We start from the raw sequence: 17,703 nt of genomic DNA, 5'->3' as shown, positions 1-17,703 counted from the left end.
TTTGAAGGTAATATTCTTTTGGAATGTTCTCCCACCCAGGTAGAAATTTGAATGTATTTCTTTGATCTTTTTTTGCTGTTGTTGCTTGTGTCTAATTCAAATTGTTTATATTTTGTTCCTCTTCCAAGCACCCCATTCCTCCATCTTTATTGGTAAAAGCAAACATGCTAGTGAGTTAGAAATCCATTTTACAAACAGAATAAATCAAAAATACAGCCACATCCCGCAAATATAAACAGTAACAAATCCCACAATGATTCTTCCAATAAATGGGTGCCATTTTACACTATGATGTCAGAATAGCATCCACATGGCAGTATAAACAAGTGAAGTTTCTCAAAGCAATTTCTGAAATCCCACTTTGACATGTAAGTCCTTTGACATCTGTCCTTTACTGACATTTTCAAGAAAAGGACTGTTCATAAAAGCACATAGCAAACAAGTGAGGGTACTGTGCAATGAAAAAGATCTTCTCTAGCCTTTTCCTTCTGGTCTTATGGTCATCCCTTTCTCACATTTGAATGGGCATTTTATTTATTTCCAAAAGTAAATATGTTGCCACGTGATATAAGTATCATGCTGATGTGTTAGATGGTAATGCCAAGCCTCACTGACGGAGATGAGGCAAAGCCTAGGAGTCCAAGAGTAAGCCTCCTACTTTCCACATTTCTCTAATCGAACTCTTTCAATGGGACTGTAAAATGAACAGGGATCAAAATCTGGTAGGTGCTACAGCAACATACATTTTTTGTTGTTGTTGAATTAAATGGTCTAGTCTCGAGTTAGAGAGAGACCCTGGCCAAATATGAAAGAACATGCTCTAGAGTTCAATATCTATAGTTCAGCAGCAGCTATACAGAATTCATTTTTTCCTCTCCTGACAAAATGTAAATACAGTATGTAAGGACAAATAATACACACGTTTTTTCATCAAGTATACACATTCAAAAGAGGATGTTACTTTGCTCATTTGAGCCATCAACACAATGCTTCTTGACTTGCAGGGAGTCCTCACTCATTTACACTAAGTGCCTCACATCGAATGGATTAAACTGCTGCCGAATATTGCTACTGTAAAATAAGATCAGAAACTGTGCATGGAGAAACCTGTTACAAATGGCTGGTTTACTTGTCAGCTCTCAAAACCATGCGGCTAAATCCTGGCAGACATGAGCTGGTAAGAATGTGTTATGTGAAGTGACACCACAAGGGTTGGTTTAACACAAACCTACCTCAAGTAGGGACATTAAGTACTCTTGCTTGAAAATAAAATGGGACCTCTTTTCCCGACACAATTTCAACATTCATTCAAATGACAAACTGAAAAAATATCAACAAAGTAATTCCTATTGCAGAAAAATAACATCTCGTAAAAATGCAGCCTTCTGATTATGTAAGGCAAAATTATATATAAAACCAAATGCTCAGTATACATTCAAACACCATTGTCTACAGATCTCCAACAAGTTTGACAATAGATGACTAGATCCTCATCCAAAGATGTCTTTGGTCTCAGATGACAGAAGAGATGACTCAGAAAAAGAAAAAAAATAGAGTTGTTAAACACCATCTCAAAAGTGCGTAACATTAGTCTTGGTGTTCATATGTGCATAAAGTGGCACCACACATTTAGTCGACAACAAAATACTCAGTGGAATATCAAGTGTCTCTCTTTGAATCCAAGATGGTGGCTGTATCTAATTTACATTTCAACAGGGGACGCTGATGCCTTCTGTAAACGTAGCTGTGACAGCGTAGCCATCCCTGGACCTTGAGCCTCGTAATCATAGACAATATCAGCCAAATAAGAGAGGATGAAATCATTGCTTAAATATTTATAAAAATACCTATTCACAGTAGTCATAAATGTTGTACTGATATTATCTGGTAACCACATCGAAACATTTATTTATAACGGTTTAGATTTATCTCAGCAAAAGTGAGATTTTAATAATTATTCAGATGTTTCAAGAGAAAACAGTCTGCCCTTTCAAGCTTCACACGCATCATTAAAGTATAGACTTTGTCTCAAATTAGTCCTTATTTCTTCAGTCTCAAAATACTGGAAGCTGGTCTAAAAAAAACCTAAAGAAGTGATTTCCATCAAATCAGCTTGAATTAGTTTAAAAAATATATCAAAGTCTTTCCCACGTAAAAGTGTGACGTTCGTATTGCCTTCATCGCCTCCATGAACGACTCTCATACTCGTCATCCTCATCGTCGTCTTCCTCCTCTTCCTCCATAAGCAGGTAGGGGCTGACTTCCTCCTGGAGGAATCAAATGAAATAATAATCTTTAGATCAAGCGGTTCATTGAGTGATGATTTTACGTGGTTTTCCAAAATGCTATAATAAAAACAGGAAATAGGGAGAGAAGTACAGAAACTTACCGCATTGACCTCTTCCTTTGAGTCCTCCTCCTCAGGTTCTGTGGATACAGATGGTGTCTTCGGCTTGAACCATGAAATCTGTAGAACGCGACCTTTGAACTTTGCTCCTTGGTTTGCAGCCTATAACGTGAAAATGATCATGAATGGTAAAATTCTATTAAAACTTGAGAACTTGCTCGGTTATAAAGGCATCAAAATGTTACTGTGTGCATGCCATCTGCAGGACATACATTCTCTGCGTCGCTCCGGGTCTTGAACGTCATGACAACACTGGTAGCGTCCTGATCACGGAGCTCCTCTATCTCACCAAATTTCTGTGACAAAGACAAGAATACAGAAACAGTCATAAGTACCGGTCGAAACTCCTTTACACATCTCTCTGGTGGAAGCACTGTTTTTACTACTATAATGATTCATGCTATGTACCACGAGTTCTAGCACAGACTTTTCAATATTCAAATAAGACATTTTGGGGAAATTATACAACTAGCTGGATTTGATAAGGGCGTATTTCCTTACCACAAAGTGAGGCATCAGCTCCTCCTTCTCTTCCTGTGTGACTCCCAGGATAGCGATGGCTCGGGGCCTGTGGTCCACCACCATGTGATTGCCCCCTCCTCTGCCCCCTCCTCTGTGTCCCCGTCCCCTGCCCCTTCCTCGGCCCCTGCCCCTGACACCAACTGCGTCGCCCACCTTCCCACGCCCGGTTGGTATCAGGCCCAACCGGGTGGCCTGGGGGAACACGGTCAACAAGGTCATCAGATCCACAGCTAACTTCCATTTCTCAACAACACACAGCATGAGGTGCCAGCTGACACTATAAGGTGATGCCACAGATCCAAATGTGGAACCAAGACAGCTGGCCGTGTCACCAGACCCCAAACCAAGGTGGTGGAGATGGTGCTACCTGGCATGTCCTCACCAAACAGTGCCAGGCAGCAGCGTCAGTATCCAGGAAGAAAATGTAGTCCTACTGAGAACCAGTGTCCCCACAGGCTTGGTATCCATCTTTAATGTGTCCAAGGGAACATGTACCAGCAGACTGACTGTGGTGGCCCTGATGGCTTAGAGCAGTGCACCAACACTCCTCCTCCTAATTGTCATCCCTCCACTTTCTTACAAGGAACACAATCTCAAACTTTAATGACATCAGATGCATCAATGTAGGATCTGTGTTTGGTTAGGATTCGTTAGTGGGTGTCCTCTGGGCTTGGTAAGTGCCTGCAGTTTAATGTGCAGAAGAGGGGTAAAGCCATGCATATTTCAAGGGGGCTAATTTAAGCACACCATGCTGGAAAAGCCATGCAGTGGGCTGTTAGCAAAAATACATTTATTGTTTCCAGCCTGATCCTCTGACATCAAGGATGACATAATGTGACTAGCGACAGAGAGAACAGCTGTGGGACAAGGCATATGTTCACATCCAAGGTGATGCCTTTCTGCTCGCTTCAGACCATTCTTGTAAAGGTTGCATTTTAACCAACAGTACACGTGTTTTGGAGATGCCCAGGCTGCCACTCCTCCTTCAGTATGCCAGAAGACTGCCACATTCCAGACATGTTCATTAATGCTAGACAGGACTTCCCAAATGATGGATGCCATGTGTACCCACCTCAACCTGCAGCTGACCCAGTCTCCTCTTCAGGTCGGTTGTGTCCTCTCCAGAACTCATCTTCTTGTGGAAATCAAGCTCTGCATCCAGAAGCTCCTTTTGTGCCTGAGGGAGAGCACCATTGATATTATTTTGGGATTTCCACAATGCATGCGCCATAGAAATAGAATGAATACTCCCAGTTGGTATTAGACAGAATGTTCTGGCCCACTGCCGTGGGGGAAAACAACCTGAGGTTACCCCACTGGCTCACAGCAAAAACTTAACCCTTTTCAAAACACAATGTTCTTGTTGTCTGCTTGTTTTAGTCAATTGCAAAAGTACATTTAGGAAAAGTACATGTCTAAAGATTACTTTCAACATTGCCTGCTCCAGAGTGTTCTCACTACTTAGAAAACATAATATTTTAGGGCTTCCCTCATGCCCCCTTTAAATGAAGCTAGTAGCCACATGAGGGCTCTTCTGGCAGGCTTCCCTACATGCAGGGTGGATTATTGACCAGGTTACATGTATATTGAACACCACATCTTTGTCATGTTTTGTTATTTCTGTAGAACTAAACATTATTTTATATCGACAACAAAGTTGACTCTTTGACAATGGGAAAGAATAGTTTTCCCCAATTTGTGGGCGTGGTCAAGGGGAATTCCTTCTTATGATGTAAATAGACTCAGAGTACAGAAGGGGCTTGGAGCCTCTAAAGCCCAGTCTCCATTGGAACTTTGAAGTCAACCCAGATTGGGCTGGCCTTGGTGGGCTAGCTCAAATTACGTTTCCAGTGCCTCCAGGAATTACAAGTGTCATGTTGCTAGGTAGCCAATTTGTGCCTGTGCAGGTGGCTTCGCTAATGTTGCTAGCTATCTAGCACCCCATACTCCTGCCAGTGCCAGCCAGAATCAGAGCCATGTATTTAATTTGCTAACGCTAGCAAAACGGTTAGTGTCGTCGCTAGCATAACAGGCTAGCTAGCGAGCTAGCTTAATTCCTACCTTGCTTGCCATGACAATGGTTATTAGCTAGCTAGCTAACCAAGCAAACCAGACGACAGGATTGATATGATGTTGCTAGATTTTAATATGACCTGGCCGGATACAATTCCTGTTATCTCAAGTTGGCTTTCTAGCTTGTTTCAACTGATTTGCTAGCTAACGTTTGGGAGCTAGCATTAGAAGGCTGACTGTTCTTATAAAAGTTTGTGTAGCGCCAAAATGAATGAAGGATCCAGCTATGGTGGTAATTTGTGTAATGTCTGACTGCCACAATACTGCTTGTCCATGCTAGCTAACAGCAACAAGCCCAGAAAATGAATCGAAAAATATTATATAAAAATGCTAGCTAAATGTGTCAGCATCCAGCAGTGATTAAGCTGGTGGTTGCATAGTAACGTCGTCACCAGCTCGAACTCTAATAGAGCTGGCACCAGTTGTGAAACTGGACTGCGCTGGCCCGGGTTTCCCTCGACCCAGCTCGAATTTGAGAATTCCATTCGAGCCAGCTCAAATTTGCCCTAATTTTAAGAGCCAGTGGACACAGAGCTTAACCCTGACAATTTGACTGGTAAACTCATGGGTTTACAATGGCTGCCTGGTATTGTGATGTAACAATTTCCATGTTAATGTAAAAATGTTCATTCAAATTATGTTAACTGATCAAGCGCATGCAATGGAATGTATTTTTTGTAATGTCAGTTGAGTTGATTCAACAAATCACAGAATATGATATGGTAGGTAGACTTACATCTGTCTTCGTCTTGGACTGAGCCGTGTTGGCTGTGGAATGGGAGGCTGGGTTCATCTCGTTCTGAAGCTGGGAGATCTTGTCGGTCAGATCCTTCAGAGTCTTCATAATGTTGGCCCTCTCCTCTGGCTTTAATGTGGCCCTGTTCTTTTCAAGTCTGTTGATCAGAGCCTATAGGAGGGAAGACATGAGATCAACTGACTAATCAATGTAAGACAAGCAGGGTATCCAGGACAACACTCTTGGTCTAGCGGTGTCCTTGTTTTGATAGTGAAAGGACAACACGATGATCACAGCATATGGTTTATTTGCAACTAAAATTAAAGGTGGTGATGGTGGCATCCTTTAAATTAATAACTATACAGTTGAAGTTGGAAGTTTACATACACCTTAGCCAAATACATTCAAGCTCAGTTTCACAATTCCTCACATTTAATCCAAGTAAAAATGCCCTGTTTTAGGTCAGTTAGGATTACCACTTTATTTTGAGAATGTGAAATGTCAGAATTATAGGAGAGAGAATTATTTATTTCAGCTTTTATTTCTTTCATCACATTCACAGTGGGTCAGAAGTTTACATACAGTCAATTAGTATTTGGTAGCATTGCCTTTAAATTGTTTAACTTGGGTCAAACGTTTCGGGTAGCCTTCCACAAGCTTCCCACAATAAGTTGGGTGAATTTTGACACATTCCTCCTGACAGAGCTGGTGTAACTGAGTCAGGTTTGTAGGTCTCCTTGCTCGCACACGCTTTCTCAGTTCTACCCACAAATGTTCTATAGGATTGAGGTCAGGGCTTTGTTGGCCACTCCAATACCTTGACATTGTTGTCCTTAAGCCATTTTGCCACAACTCTGGAAGTATGCTTGGGGTCATTGTCCATTTGGAAGTCCCATTTGCGATCAAGCTTTAACTTCCTGACTGATGTCTTGAGATGTTGCTTCAATATATCCACATCATTTTCCATCCTTATGATGCCATCTATTTTGTGAAGTGCACCAGTCCCTCCTGCAGCAAAGCACCCCCACAACATGATGCTGTCACCCCTGTGTTTCACGGTTGGGATGGTGTTCTTTGGCTTGCAAGCTTCCCCTCAAACAGTTCCATTTTTGTTTCATCAGACCAGAGGACATTTCTCCAAAAAGTACGATCTTCGTCCCCATGTGCAGTTGCAAACCGTAGTCTGGCTTTTTTGTGGCGGTTTTGGAGCAGTGGCTTCTTCCTTGCTGAGCGGCCTTTCAAGTTATGTCGATATAGGACTCGTTTTACTGTGGATGTAGATACTTTTGAACCCATTTCCTCCAGCATCTTCACAAGGTCCCTTGGTGTCGTTCTGGGATTGATTTGCACTTTTAGCACCAAAGTACGTTCATCTCTAGGGGACAGAACACGCCTCTTTCCTGAGCGGTATGATGGCTGCGTGGTCCCATGGTGTTTATACTTGCGTACTATTGTTTGTAAAGATGAACGTGGTACCTTCAGGTTTTTGGACATTTCTCCCAAGAATGAACCAGACTTGTGGAGGTCTACAATTTTTTTTCGAAGGTCTTGACTGATTTCTTTTGATTTTCCCATGATGTCAAGCAAAGAGGCACTGAGTTTGAAGGTAGGCCTTGAAATACATCCACAGGTACGCCTCCAATTGACTCAAATGATGTCAATTAGCCTATCAGAAGCTTCTAAAGCCATGACACCATTTTCTGGAATTTTCCAAGATGTTTAAAGGCACAGTCAACTTAGTGTATGTAAACGTCTGACCCACTGGAATTATGATACAGTGAATTATAAGTGAAATAATCTGCCTGTAAACAATTGTTGAAAAAATTACTTGTGTCATGCACAAAGTAGATGCCCTAACCGACTTGCCAAAACCATAGTTCGTTAACAAGAAATTTGTGGAGTGGTTGAAAAGCAAGTTAATGACTCCAACCTAAGTGTATGTAAACTTCCGACTTCAACTGTATGTAGTATAAGCAACCATCTTACCTTTTGACATTCAATCTGCTTCTCCAGCATCTCCTGCTTCTTTTTCCTCATGTCCTGCTGCAACTTCAATGTCTCCTGAAACAAGAATAAAGCAAACAATTATTTATAGTGTAATTTTGATTTGTGTATAAAAAGGTAATGAGTGACTATTAAAGTCATTCAAAATGCAGACGGGAAAAATTACATGCCTGCTTCTTTTTCAAGATCTCCTGTGCTTCAAGTGCTTTGGCAGTTTTACCAAGTGACTTGGACACTCCCTTGTGGACTGTGGAGCTGTAGGGCCCCTTCTGAAGGGCCACAGAAGTAGAGAAGAGTGCCTAGGACAGGAAGAGACAGACCCTTTGATTACTACCTTACCCCCGTGTCAATCTACTCTCTTTGCCATCATACAACACCATGCTGTAGCTCTGCATAGGGGCACTGTCAGACCATAGGAGCTGACGGCTTACCGCTGCAGGGTCTGCGCTGGGGTGCAGGACGTCCAGTTTGCCTCCAGCCACAGCCCCAACACCAAGGCCATGTTTGGACACCGTCTTATTATTCAGCACATAGGCCCCGGGATTGTGTTGCTTGATCACCTGCTGGTTTATACAGAGATACATAAGAGTCATGAAAGAAATGTTGATCATGTCTAATCTGGAACTTAGAACTTCTCCATTCAAAATCAAAACTACTGTTCGAATGAATAAATGCTTGGCCAGCTAAAAAGGTTTTAGCAGTAGTCAGAAGTGCTCTGTCCACCTTATGAACGTTGGGGTGCTGCTGCCCCATGGCAGAGCTCTGTCCGTGTCCGTCCCCCTGGCCCTGACCCATGCCCTGTCCCTGCTGGGTGTTGGCCTCACGGTGCCAGTACACACGGATGAAGCGGTTGTTGAGCACCGCCTCAGTGCTGGAGATGGCCTGCCGTGCCTCCTCGTTGGCTGTGTACTGGATCAGCGCTGCCTCGGGGTCGCCACCAAATACCACCTATTGGAGGAGACAGGTCAGAAAGTAGTAAACGGGAAGGCCAGAAGTTATGTCCCTGATCACCCTTCCAAAGTAAAACGCATGTACACCCCCTAACATTTATTGATCTAAGACTCATTGTTTAGTGGTACACATGGTTTCAAGGAATTGTCAGATTTCTTACCTGAATGTTTACGATGGTACCAAACTTGCTAAAGTGCTCATTCAATTTGGTGATGTTGTTGAGATCTCGGGGGATTTTGCGAACTTCAAGCTTAGTGTTGACGTAGTGATTCTTCTTGGGGAAGCCCCCGTGTTGGGGCTTGTTGGGGAAGTTGAGCTGGTTGTTGGCCTGGTAGTTGGGCCTGGAAGATAATGAGTTATTCTTCTTACTTTTTTTTAAGGCATTTTCTTAAAATTGCATTGTTGGTTAAGGGCTTGTAAATAAGCATTTCACTGTAAGGTTGTTGTATTCGGCACATGTGACAAATACAATTTTACAATGTTCTTACTTGTCCATCCAGGGTTTTTTGGGTGGTGGACCCTCTGTGGGCCCCAGGGGCCTCTTCCTACTCTCATGCTCTGTGCTGCTGTAGCGACACACACTGCTGGGGACACTGGCCACCGCCGGCTCTGTCTGGATCACGATGTTAGCCGCTGGGACAGGAGAAACACATTGTCAGTCATAATGACAGCTCGAATCTGGATGACACTGAGGATACGTAAAGGCAGGATTCAGACACATTTTGACAGATGGTATTGTGACTTTTCACCAAATTCCCATGACCAACAATTGGCGTAGTCTGCGTACGTATATAAAAAAAGCATGAATGTGGATTGGACGCTGAGTGGCTGCTCTCTGATCCTATGTACCATCTCCTGTCGTTGTGCAAGGCACTTAAACACCCCCCCCCCCCGCAAAGTAGAATACCTGTTAGGCAACTGTATAAAAAAATATAAAAAAATGTGGTCAACCCTCAGTCTGGAGAGCTACTTCCTGAGCAGGCTTTGATGCAGCCCTGCTCAAACACAGAGTCAGTTTATCAAGGTTTGATTGAGCAGCTCATTTCTAAAATGTGGGTAGTTAAAGGGGGACTGGAATAAAAGCCTGGAGGATGGTTAACCACCCTTTATGTAAAACATTGCAACATTACATTAGCTCATTCAAAAATATCAAAGATCAAATGGCTATGGTAGTGGGGTTGGGCGAAATGGAAAAATACCATATTTTTCATATTTTAGAATAATAAAGGTTGTAAATGTGCTTTGAGTATCTTGGTCTGCAGTTATGAGGCAGGTTGGACTTACTGCCAAATTCTCTAAAATTACGTTTGTAGATAAATTAACATTTTAATTATCTGGCAACAGCTCTGGTGGACATTCCTACAGTCAGAATGCCAATTGCACGCTCCCTCAACTTGAGACATGTGTCGTGACAAAACGGGACATTTTAAAGTAGCCCTTTATTGTCCCCAGCACAAGCTACACCTGTGTAATGATCATGCTGTTTAACCAGCTTCTTGATATACCACACCTGTCAGGTGGATGGATTATCTTGGCAAAGGAGAAATGCTCACTAACAGGGACATAAAGAAATTTGGGCACAAAATATGAGAGAAATAAGCTTTTTGTGCATATGGAGAATTTCGGGGATTTTTATTTCAGCTCATGAAACATGGGACCAGCACTTTACATGTTGCATTTATATTCTTGTTCAGTTTAAATGCATTGAACATTAATTCATTTGCCCAAGTTTATCATAAGACATGAATAGAACGCATCAGTGATTCGCATTTCCTGCAACTTTCTGAAGAGGCAACAAGAATGCCACTGTGTGGTGCACAACTCCACCACTTTGTGTAGCTATTAGCGATGATGCTAGCTAATGAAAACAATCTTCTGGTTGATGGAAAGGCTTTCCCAAAAAACCTTCTCAATTAAATGCTAACTACAAACTTCAGGATATAATTGCATAATTTCACAAGGGCCTATACTTACCTGGCAGAATTATATCAGGATTATGTTAATCAGTCCAGTGGGTATTTGTTTTGAAAACTCTACCATCACATGGGCGCTGCAAAAAACACTGCAAAACAGCCTCTTGGATAGGTGCACAATTCAATTAGTAACTAAACCCCAAAATCTAATATTTTACCCTGACCTCAAAAGTGGTCTACGGATGTGATTTAAACGTTGCTGTGGACTTGAAACATCCAATTTAGTTTTGGGAAAATCTAAATTGAATCAGGTCAAAAAATAAAAGCAGATTTCATAGCACCCTAAATACAGAAGTCCTCATGTTTACTATAGGTTAGGATCAAAAAGAAAACCCAAACTAAACCACCAAAGTAAGACCCACATGTGATACCTCTGGATCCCTGGCCATCCCCGGAGGTGAGGCCGATCAGGTTGGGCCTCTGGGTCTGGATGCAGGGGATGAACTGCCTGTACTGGGGCCGGCCGGCTGCTGTCATGCCTGGAGACTCTGGGTTGTAACCCTCTGGGTCATAATTATCTGGCAACACAAGGGAGAACAGGCAGACATCATTAGAAGAAGTCAGTGTTTTACACAGTGAGAATACCCAAATAGGCCTATCCATCACAACACCTACTTTAACTATATGGCTACACTACAGGGAGAAAAAGAAACACAGTTGTAGTATTGAACTCAATATTATACAGTCTGCTTTTGCTCTATAATGTTCAATGGCTTGGGACTCAATAATGCATGACCTAAACTAGAGCAACTAAAAATAACATTTCAATTGAGAGTAGTGAAACGTACTGCATTTTAATTTCCTCTCTTATGTGGGCAGGACTACTAAAATAGAGTTTTTGCACCGTCTAATGTGCAGCTTACAGGAACAGTGGACTTTAGTTCATCAACAGTGCAACCCTCTGGTCAAAAGACGTTACTGCACCCTAAACAAACAACTAGATCATGCAGGCCAGGCAGTAGCACAAAAACAAAACTAACTCCCCCACTCAAAAAGGAAATCATTTGCAACACGTGAATGAACCATGTGAACATAAATAATTTAAGACAACAGCATTTCTATGTCCTTTCTCACTACAGTCAAACAATACCATTTAGTTCATATGGATATGAAAGTAAACAAACCGACAAAAATGTGAACAATATGGGAGCTATGCTCATAAAAGTACCACTTTGCCAAGCTTATTGAGAAAAGCATAGCTGCTTACATTCTGACTGAGAATATTGGGGGTGTAGAGAGACAGAAGAGGGAGGTGGTGGTGGTGGAGGAAGAGGAGGAGGTCCCACTCCAGGCGGTCCTAGAGAGGACGCAGAACTCGTCCCTGAGTGGTTGGGAGTTTCTATCCCACTTGTTGGTATCAATGGGGGCCCTATGGGAGATACAATTCCAAGCTGAACCCAGTAAATAATAGACACTGGTCATTTACTTAATAAACTCCTAAACAGAATAGGCTAGGTAAAGTACTACAGACATACACATTAAGTATAGGGTGAGTACTAGTGAGGGTAAGACAACAAAGACAGCCGTTTCCCTGAGGTGTGTTTCTCTGTAGCACAACAGAGTCCTTATAACATGCTATTTCTCCATGGAACAGGCAAGCCTTGAACAACAGGGAAACAGCCTTCTTCTCATTGATACAAACACACATCTATGCATCCTAAAATGACTCATCCATAGAACTCGTCTTTATATCTGTGCCATTGCAGCATCTGTGACAGCATGGGCAGTGCCATTGAGGCTACAACCCATAGAAAATCCCCACCTAGTTTACTACTTAAAAAATGGCAGAGGCCCTCAATGGCAATGTCCATGCTAAAACTGGTTATATACATGATGAGTCCTCCATCTCTAGGCTCTCACCACATCAGGAACTAAAGCTAGGGCCCTGGGTTTTTCTTAATCACGTGGCCTGACCAGGAAAAACTCTTGGCCCTACTTATAGCCTTAGCCTATGTCAAACAATGACTGGTGAGCATTCCAGGTTCAGGGTTGAGTTCCTAATTGGAGAGACATAACATTACTCACCAGGAGGGGGCATAGGGAAGATGCCCGGTGGGGGCGGCTGGCCATGGGGGGGCATTGGCATCCTGATGGCCGGGGGTGGCTGGCCGTGGGGGGGCATGGCCATGCGAGCCGGTGGAGGCATGCCAGGTGGAGGAAACGGAATCATGGCGGGCAGCGTGACGTCGTCCACGATCAGAGGATCATTGCCGTGGTCAAAGGGACAGAGGTCACCACGAACACAGAAACCTTTTTCTGTGGAAGACAGAGACTGATCAAAACTCCATAAAAAAAAAAAAATTGCTTTCTTACTGTAAATGCGCTCAACAAGACGCTTGCCAATAATACATTTAAAAAAAATGTTGATAGAAATTATATCATCCCAAATGAGATTATCGGTTTGGCAACCTTGACACTTTTTGTTTACAGTTCCCGACAAGATCCAGGCTCTTCTCTGAACCCTCAAGGTGAGGTGGAGTGAAAAATCTCATTGTATTCATCCAACAGTCTCAACAGCAATCAGTGTCCCTCAGGGAAAGGATGTTCAACTTCGGTCATTAGTGCTGCTTTAAACCAGGCAAACACCCTACAAAGGGTTGGAATACCATACAACCGATTGCATTTAAACCATAAATAAAACACAATCGACTGGTATTTTACTAAATATTTGTACAATTTGATTAGAGTAGACATAAGCTTAACGGTCAACAGTTATGAACCCTGAAGCACACAATGATTAGAAGGCCATGTGAGGCCACCTGCTTCCAAATTCAACATCCTTTTACAAGTACATACATTACATTACAACTTATTTTGGTTATGGATAAGTTAGTCTTGTGCCTTTCATTCACAAAAAAGATAGAGCTGTTTAGCTACAAAAATATTTAAAAAACTGTTTGTTCTTGTAAAAGAGAACGTGTCCTCAATGACTTACCAGACAAAAATAAAACCCAGATATTGTTGCTAGATTTACAGCAAATCTGTAACATCTCATAATATAGACCAGAGTGAAATTAGACCATTTTAGTTAGCCCTTACCGTCATAGTCACGGCAGCGGTGCTTGACTGAAGTGCCCTTGTTGAACGGCTTGCCCTCCCTGTGATTAGAGTAGTAATTAGACCAGCTCTCTGTAGTGCTGTCGGGCAGGTGAGCGGGTGCTACCACGGTAACAGAGTTTGGGACTGCTTGGCCCCCGGAGGAGGGAAATGGGTGCTGCTGGGGGGTAGGTAGGAGGGGCGGAGGGTGCTGTTGGGTTACCAGGGACCCAGAGGTGGAGTTGAAACTCTCTGGCTCCTTTCTCTCCACTTCAAACTTTGACCTGTAATCTGTTTAACATACACAGACACACAGAAAAGCTTGAACCTAAAAGGACACAAAATGCAACATAACCCAGGGAAAAAAATACCCCCTTTATGAAACATGCTCACCACAGAGGGCATTGAAGGATCCCCCAGTAAAAGTCCATTCAATACACTAATGTATTTTGCTTGTTCTTAGCAAAGATTTGTTTTCAACCTTTCAGGTTAAACATTTGAAGTAAAGCAAATGTCCATGTCCGCACCCCTGTGAGTCTCACCTCTCCCTCGGCTGTGCTCCTTGTCCCTGCTCTTGCCTCGGCTCCCACTTCGGCTCCTGCTGCGACTGTAGCTGCGCCCACGAGAGTTGCCTCCGTGCCGGTCATGCCTCTCCCGGTGGGAATCGGTGCTTTTACCGTGGCGGTCCATGTCACGCCGCTTGCGGTCGTCTCGTCTGCGGTCACCACGTCCCCTGTGTGGTCAGGCATGTAGGTTGGTCATTTAGCAGTACTTTTTATACAGCACCGGAACTCAAGGAGTTTCCTGTCTTTGTGGTAATCTGTACTATTGATATGACTAGCATTTCAACAACAATAACTAAATTGTGTGTCAAAGGCACAGTCCATTAGACTCAAGGGCCTAATCAAACTAACATCTTCACCCCAGAGAGCTTCATCACTGACAAGAGGAACTCAACTTGAAAACACCAGGAAAACAACAAACATATAGATTTCAGCCTCACCTTGATTCATTTAAGTCAGAGCGGTTTCTCAGTGGACTCCTCCGCCTCCTGTTATCCCCCCTATCCTCTTCTAGATTTTCAGCCTTAAGAAAACAATAGTTAGCTAGGTATATCCCCACTATCAAAGACAGCGACATAATACGACAGAGGACGCTCAAAAAAGCCCTTACCTCCACAGGCTCCTGTTTTAGCACAGGGAGTTTGGGCTCCTCTTTGGGAACTTCCTTAGGAGGTGGATTCCCCAAGTAGTTTTTGGTGGTCAAACATTCAAAGAGCTTATCAACAAAACCAGTAGTTTCTGCAATAGGGAAAGCATCGAGGCATAAGACATTTATAAAAATGTATCTCAAATGATTTCACAGTCAGTCAACTACATGTTTACACAACGAAAATACTAACGTTAGTTGGTGAGATGCAAACCAACACTGACATTAAGGAGTAACGTAGCCTACCTTTTTGTAAAAAGACATCCAGTTGATCTGCACAAAGTGCTTTCAACTCTTTCTCAGGTTTGTCCTTCTTTACCAAAGCCACAACATAGTTGGCTAAAGCAGAGGGGTCGGCCTCACATCTGCAAAAGCAAACATTATCCATATTACTCAAAAGGGTTTGCATAGTTCCCAACCAGAGGTACTAGGATACCTGTGGGTACTTTTGAAGACTAATGAGACCATAGGATACTTGTAAAATGCACATGTGGGGTACTCCAGGCAGAGCAAAATTCAGTTGGTTTTGCAGTAACCGAAAAAGGTTGGGACACACTACTTTAGACAATATCTAACTAGAATCATTAATTTGTAACCAAGAGAGTTGTAAGGAAAAAGTTTAGGTTTTTAAGGCAGAAGGTTAGACCCTAATCTCGTGCTACATAACACATACTACAAATGACAACACACGTAGTTACATCAACTTGGATGACATGCTTCTTAGCTGGTTAGCTAGCTGGTTGGCTAAATGCTAGACGTCACTGCTAGCAATGTCTAAGGCCGGGTAGCTGCAGCTAACTTCGCCACTACATTTATGATATGATGTTAAACTAGGAGTAGACTAAGTAGTTACCCATTCATCACAAGCCAAACGTGCTGTGCAGCCATTAATATAAGTAATTCACCTTGATTGGAACGATGTTGATTGAGTTGAGCAAGCTAGCTTTTAGTTAGCTGGCCAAGTTTACTACTGTAATGTTAGCTACTTAATAGTTAGCTAAATTGCGGCAGCAAAACACATATCTAAAATGTTAGAATCAGATTAGTGTCTGCAATTTACCCAACAAATCCGATATGCAGAACGTGTAACGTCGCATAATTGACAGAACAAACGTTAAATGTGTATTTTTACTGCCATATAACAAGCTAACGTTAGCAGTGGCGTAGCTAGTGCTAACTCGTGCAATCTAGCTAAATGTCATTTCAATTAATCAACACTCACATTGGCTCCAGGAGTTTTGCCAGCCAAGATTTCAAAGCTTCCACATTTTCTATGATCATCATGAAAACGACTTAACAATACTGTCTATAAGTTCAATGTGCGTTGTGATATTCCTCCTTTCATCGTCTACAAATGTATATTAGGCTTAGCTAGGCCTTCAATAGTCACTCCACTTGCAGGTCGGACGAATTGCTTTACGTTCAAACACAGGCATGGCAACTTAACTGGCAATGTCGTAAACCGATCAGCTGGCCACACTAAGATTGGGGTTTAGTGCTATCTGGGATCCTTACGACGTCCCTACCCCCATTGAAGTTTATATTTTAAAATGGTTAAAGTAATTTTTATTTTTATATATTTTTTAAACATTTATTTAACTGGGCAAGGTTAATGTTAGGGTTTAGGGTATGGACGTCCCAAGGAATCCCGATACCATTTTACATTTAAGTCATTTAGCAGACGCTCTTATCCAGAGCGACTTACAAATTGGTGCATTCACCTTATAATATCCAGTGGAACAACCACTTTACAATAGTGCATCTAAATATTTTAAGGAGTGGTTAGAAGGATTACTTTATCCTATCCCAGGTATTCCTTAAAGAGGTGGGGTTTCAGGTGTCTCCGGAAGGTGGAGACACCTACCACTGACCCTAAGTAAACAGTAGCCAATCAGCCTGAAACTGAATCCTGAAACTCTTTGGTTTTGCAGCTCTATTTAAAAATGTAATTAATGTAAAAGTTTCAATATTCTTTGAACAAACTTCAGGCAAGGGTTGACTCTTAACTAAAATCTTATATCAACATTTTTTCTTCACTCCTTTAAAAAAATATAAACAATGTAAATTATAATCTATAAATATGGATTTCCAATGATAGGTATAGGAGGTATATTTCACTGGTCATCTCCAAAGCCAACACCTCCTTTGGCCGCCTTTCCTTCCAGTTCTCTGCTGCCAATGACTGGAACGAATTGCAAAAATCACTGGTTGGAGACTTGTATCTCCCTCGCTATTTTAAGTGTCAGCTGTCAGCAGTTTACAGATCGCTGCAGCTGTATACAGCCCATCTGTAAATAGCCCATCCAACCAACTACCTATCTCATCCACATATTAGTTGTTTTTCTCTTTTGCACACCAGTATTTCTACTTGCACATCCTCATCTGCACATAGAACACTCCAGTGTAATTTGCTAAATTGTAATTACTTCACCACTATTGGCCTATTTATTGCCTTACCCCCTTACTTCATTTGCACACACTGTATACAGATTTTTCTATTGTGTTATTGACTGTACGATTGTTTATGCCATGTATAACTCTGTGTTGTTTTTGTCGCACTGCTTTGCTTTATCTTGGCCAGGTCGCAGTTGTAAATGAGAACTTGTTCTCAACTGGCCTACCTGGTTAAATAAAGGTGAAATAAAAAAAATATTGGTGTGGAATATTCTGATTGTGTTTCGTTCTACAGAGAAAGTACAGTAGGCTGCTTCCTTCTGCTGTGAAAAAGGTTCATGGCCAGAAGGAATCCAGTTATTGACAAATTAATGTCAGATTGGACTTTTCGTAGCAGG

General features: G+C 42.2%; 1 protein-coding gene across 3 annotated transcripts; it reads right to left on the bottom strand.

Annotated features, from left to right (window-relative positions):
• Nucleotides 1–16,382, bottom strand: LOC106603865 (RNA-binding protein 27). 3 transcript variants are annotated; one of them, XM_014198066.2, is made up of 21 exons: nt 16,134–16,382; nt 15,158–15,276; nt 14,876–15,003; nt 14,706–14,788; nt 14,245–14,435; nt 13,706–13,993; nt 12,692–12,922; nt 11,874–12,035; nt 11,038–11,184; nt 9,182–9,326; nt 8,854–9,034; nt 8,466–8,690; nt 8,174–8,305; nt 7,913–8,041; nt 7,725–7,799; nt 5,739–5,909; nt 4,002–4,106; nt 2,909–3,121; nt 2,620–2,703; nt 2,390–2,509; nt 1–2,267 (listed from the first exon to the last, which is right to left on the bottom strand). In XM_014198066.2, the coding sequence occupies exons 1-21, from the start codon at nt 16,193–16,195 to the stop codon at nt 2,178–2,180; spliced, it is 3,081 nt and encodes a 1,026-aa protein (XP_014053541.2). In that variant the 5' UTR covers nt 16,196–16,382; the 3' UTR covers nt 1–2,177. The 3 variants fall into 3 exon arrangements, with proteins under 3 accessions (XP_014053541.2, XP_014053542.2, XP_014053544.2); XM_014198067.2 differs by having other exon boundaries at nt 8,174–8,302; XM_014198069.2 differs by lacking the exon at nt 11,874–12,035.
• Between the last annotated feature and the right edge of the window lie 1,321 nt (nt 16,383–17,703).

This window comes from Salmo salar, chromosome ssa04, assembly GCF_905237065.1.
Source record: "Salmo salar chromosome ssa04, Ssal_v3.1, whole genome shotgun sequence".
Taxonomy (NCBI): Eukaryota; Metazoa; Chordata; class Actinopteri; order Salmoniformes; family Salmonidae; genus Salmo; species Salmo salar.
Note: the sequence above shows the minus strand (reverse complement) of the source record. Positions and strands in the feature narration are given on the sequence as shown.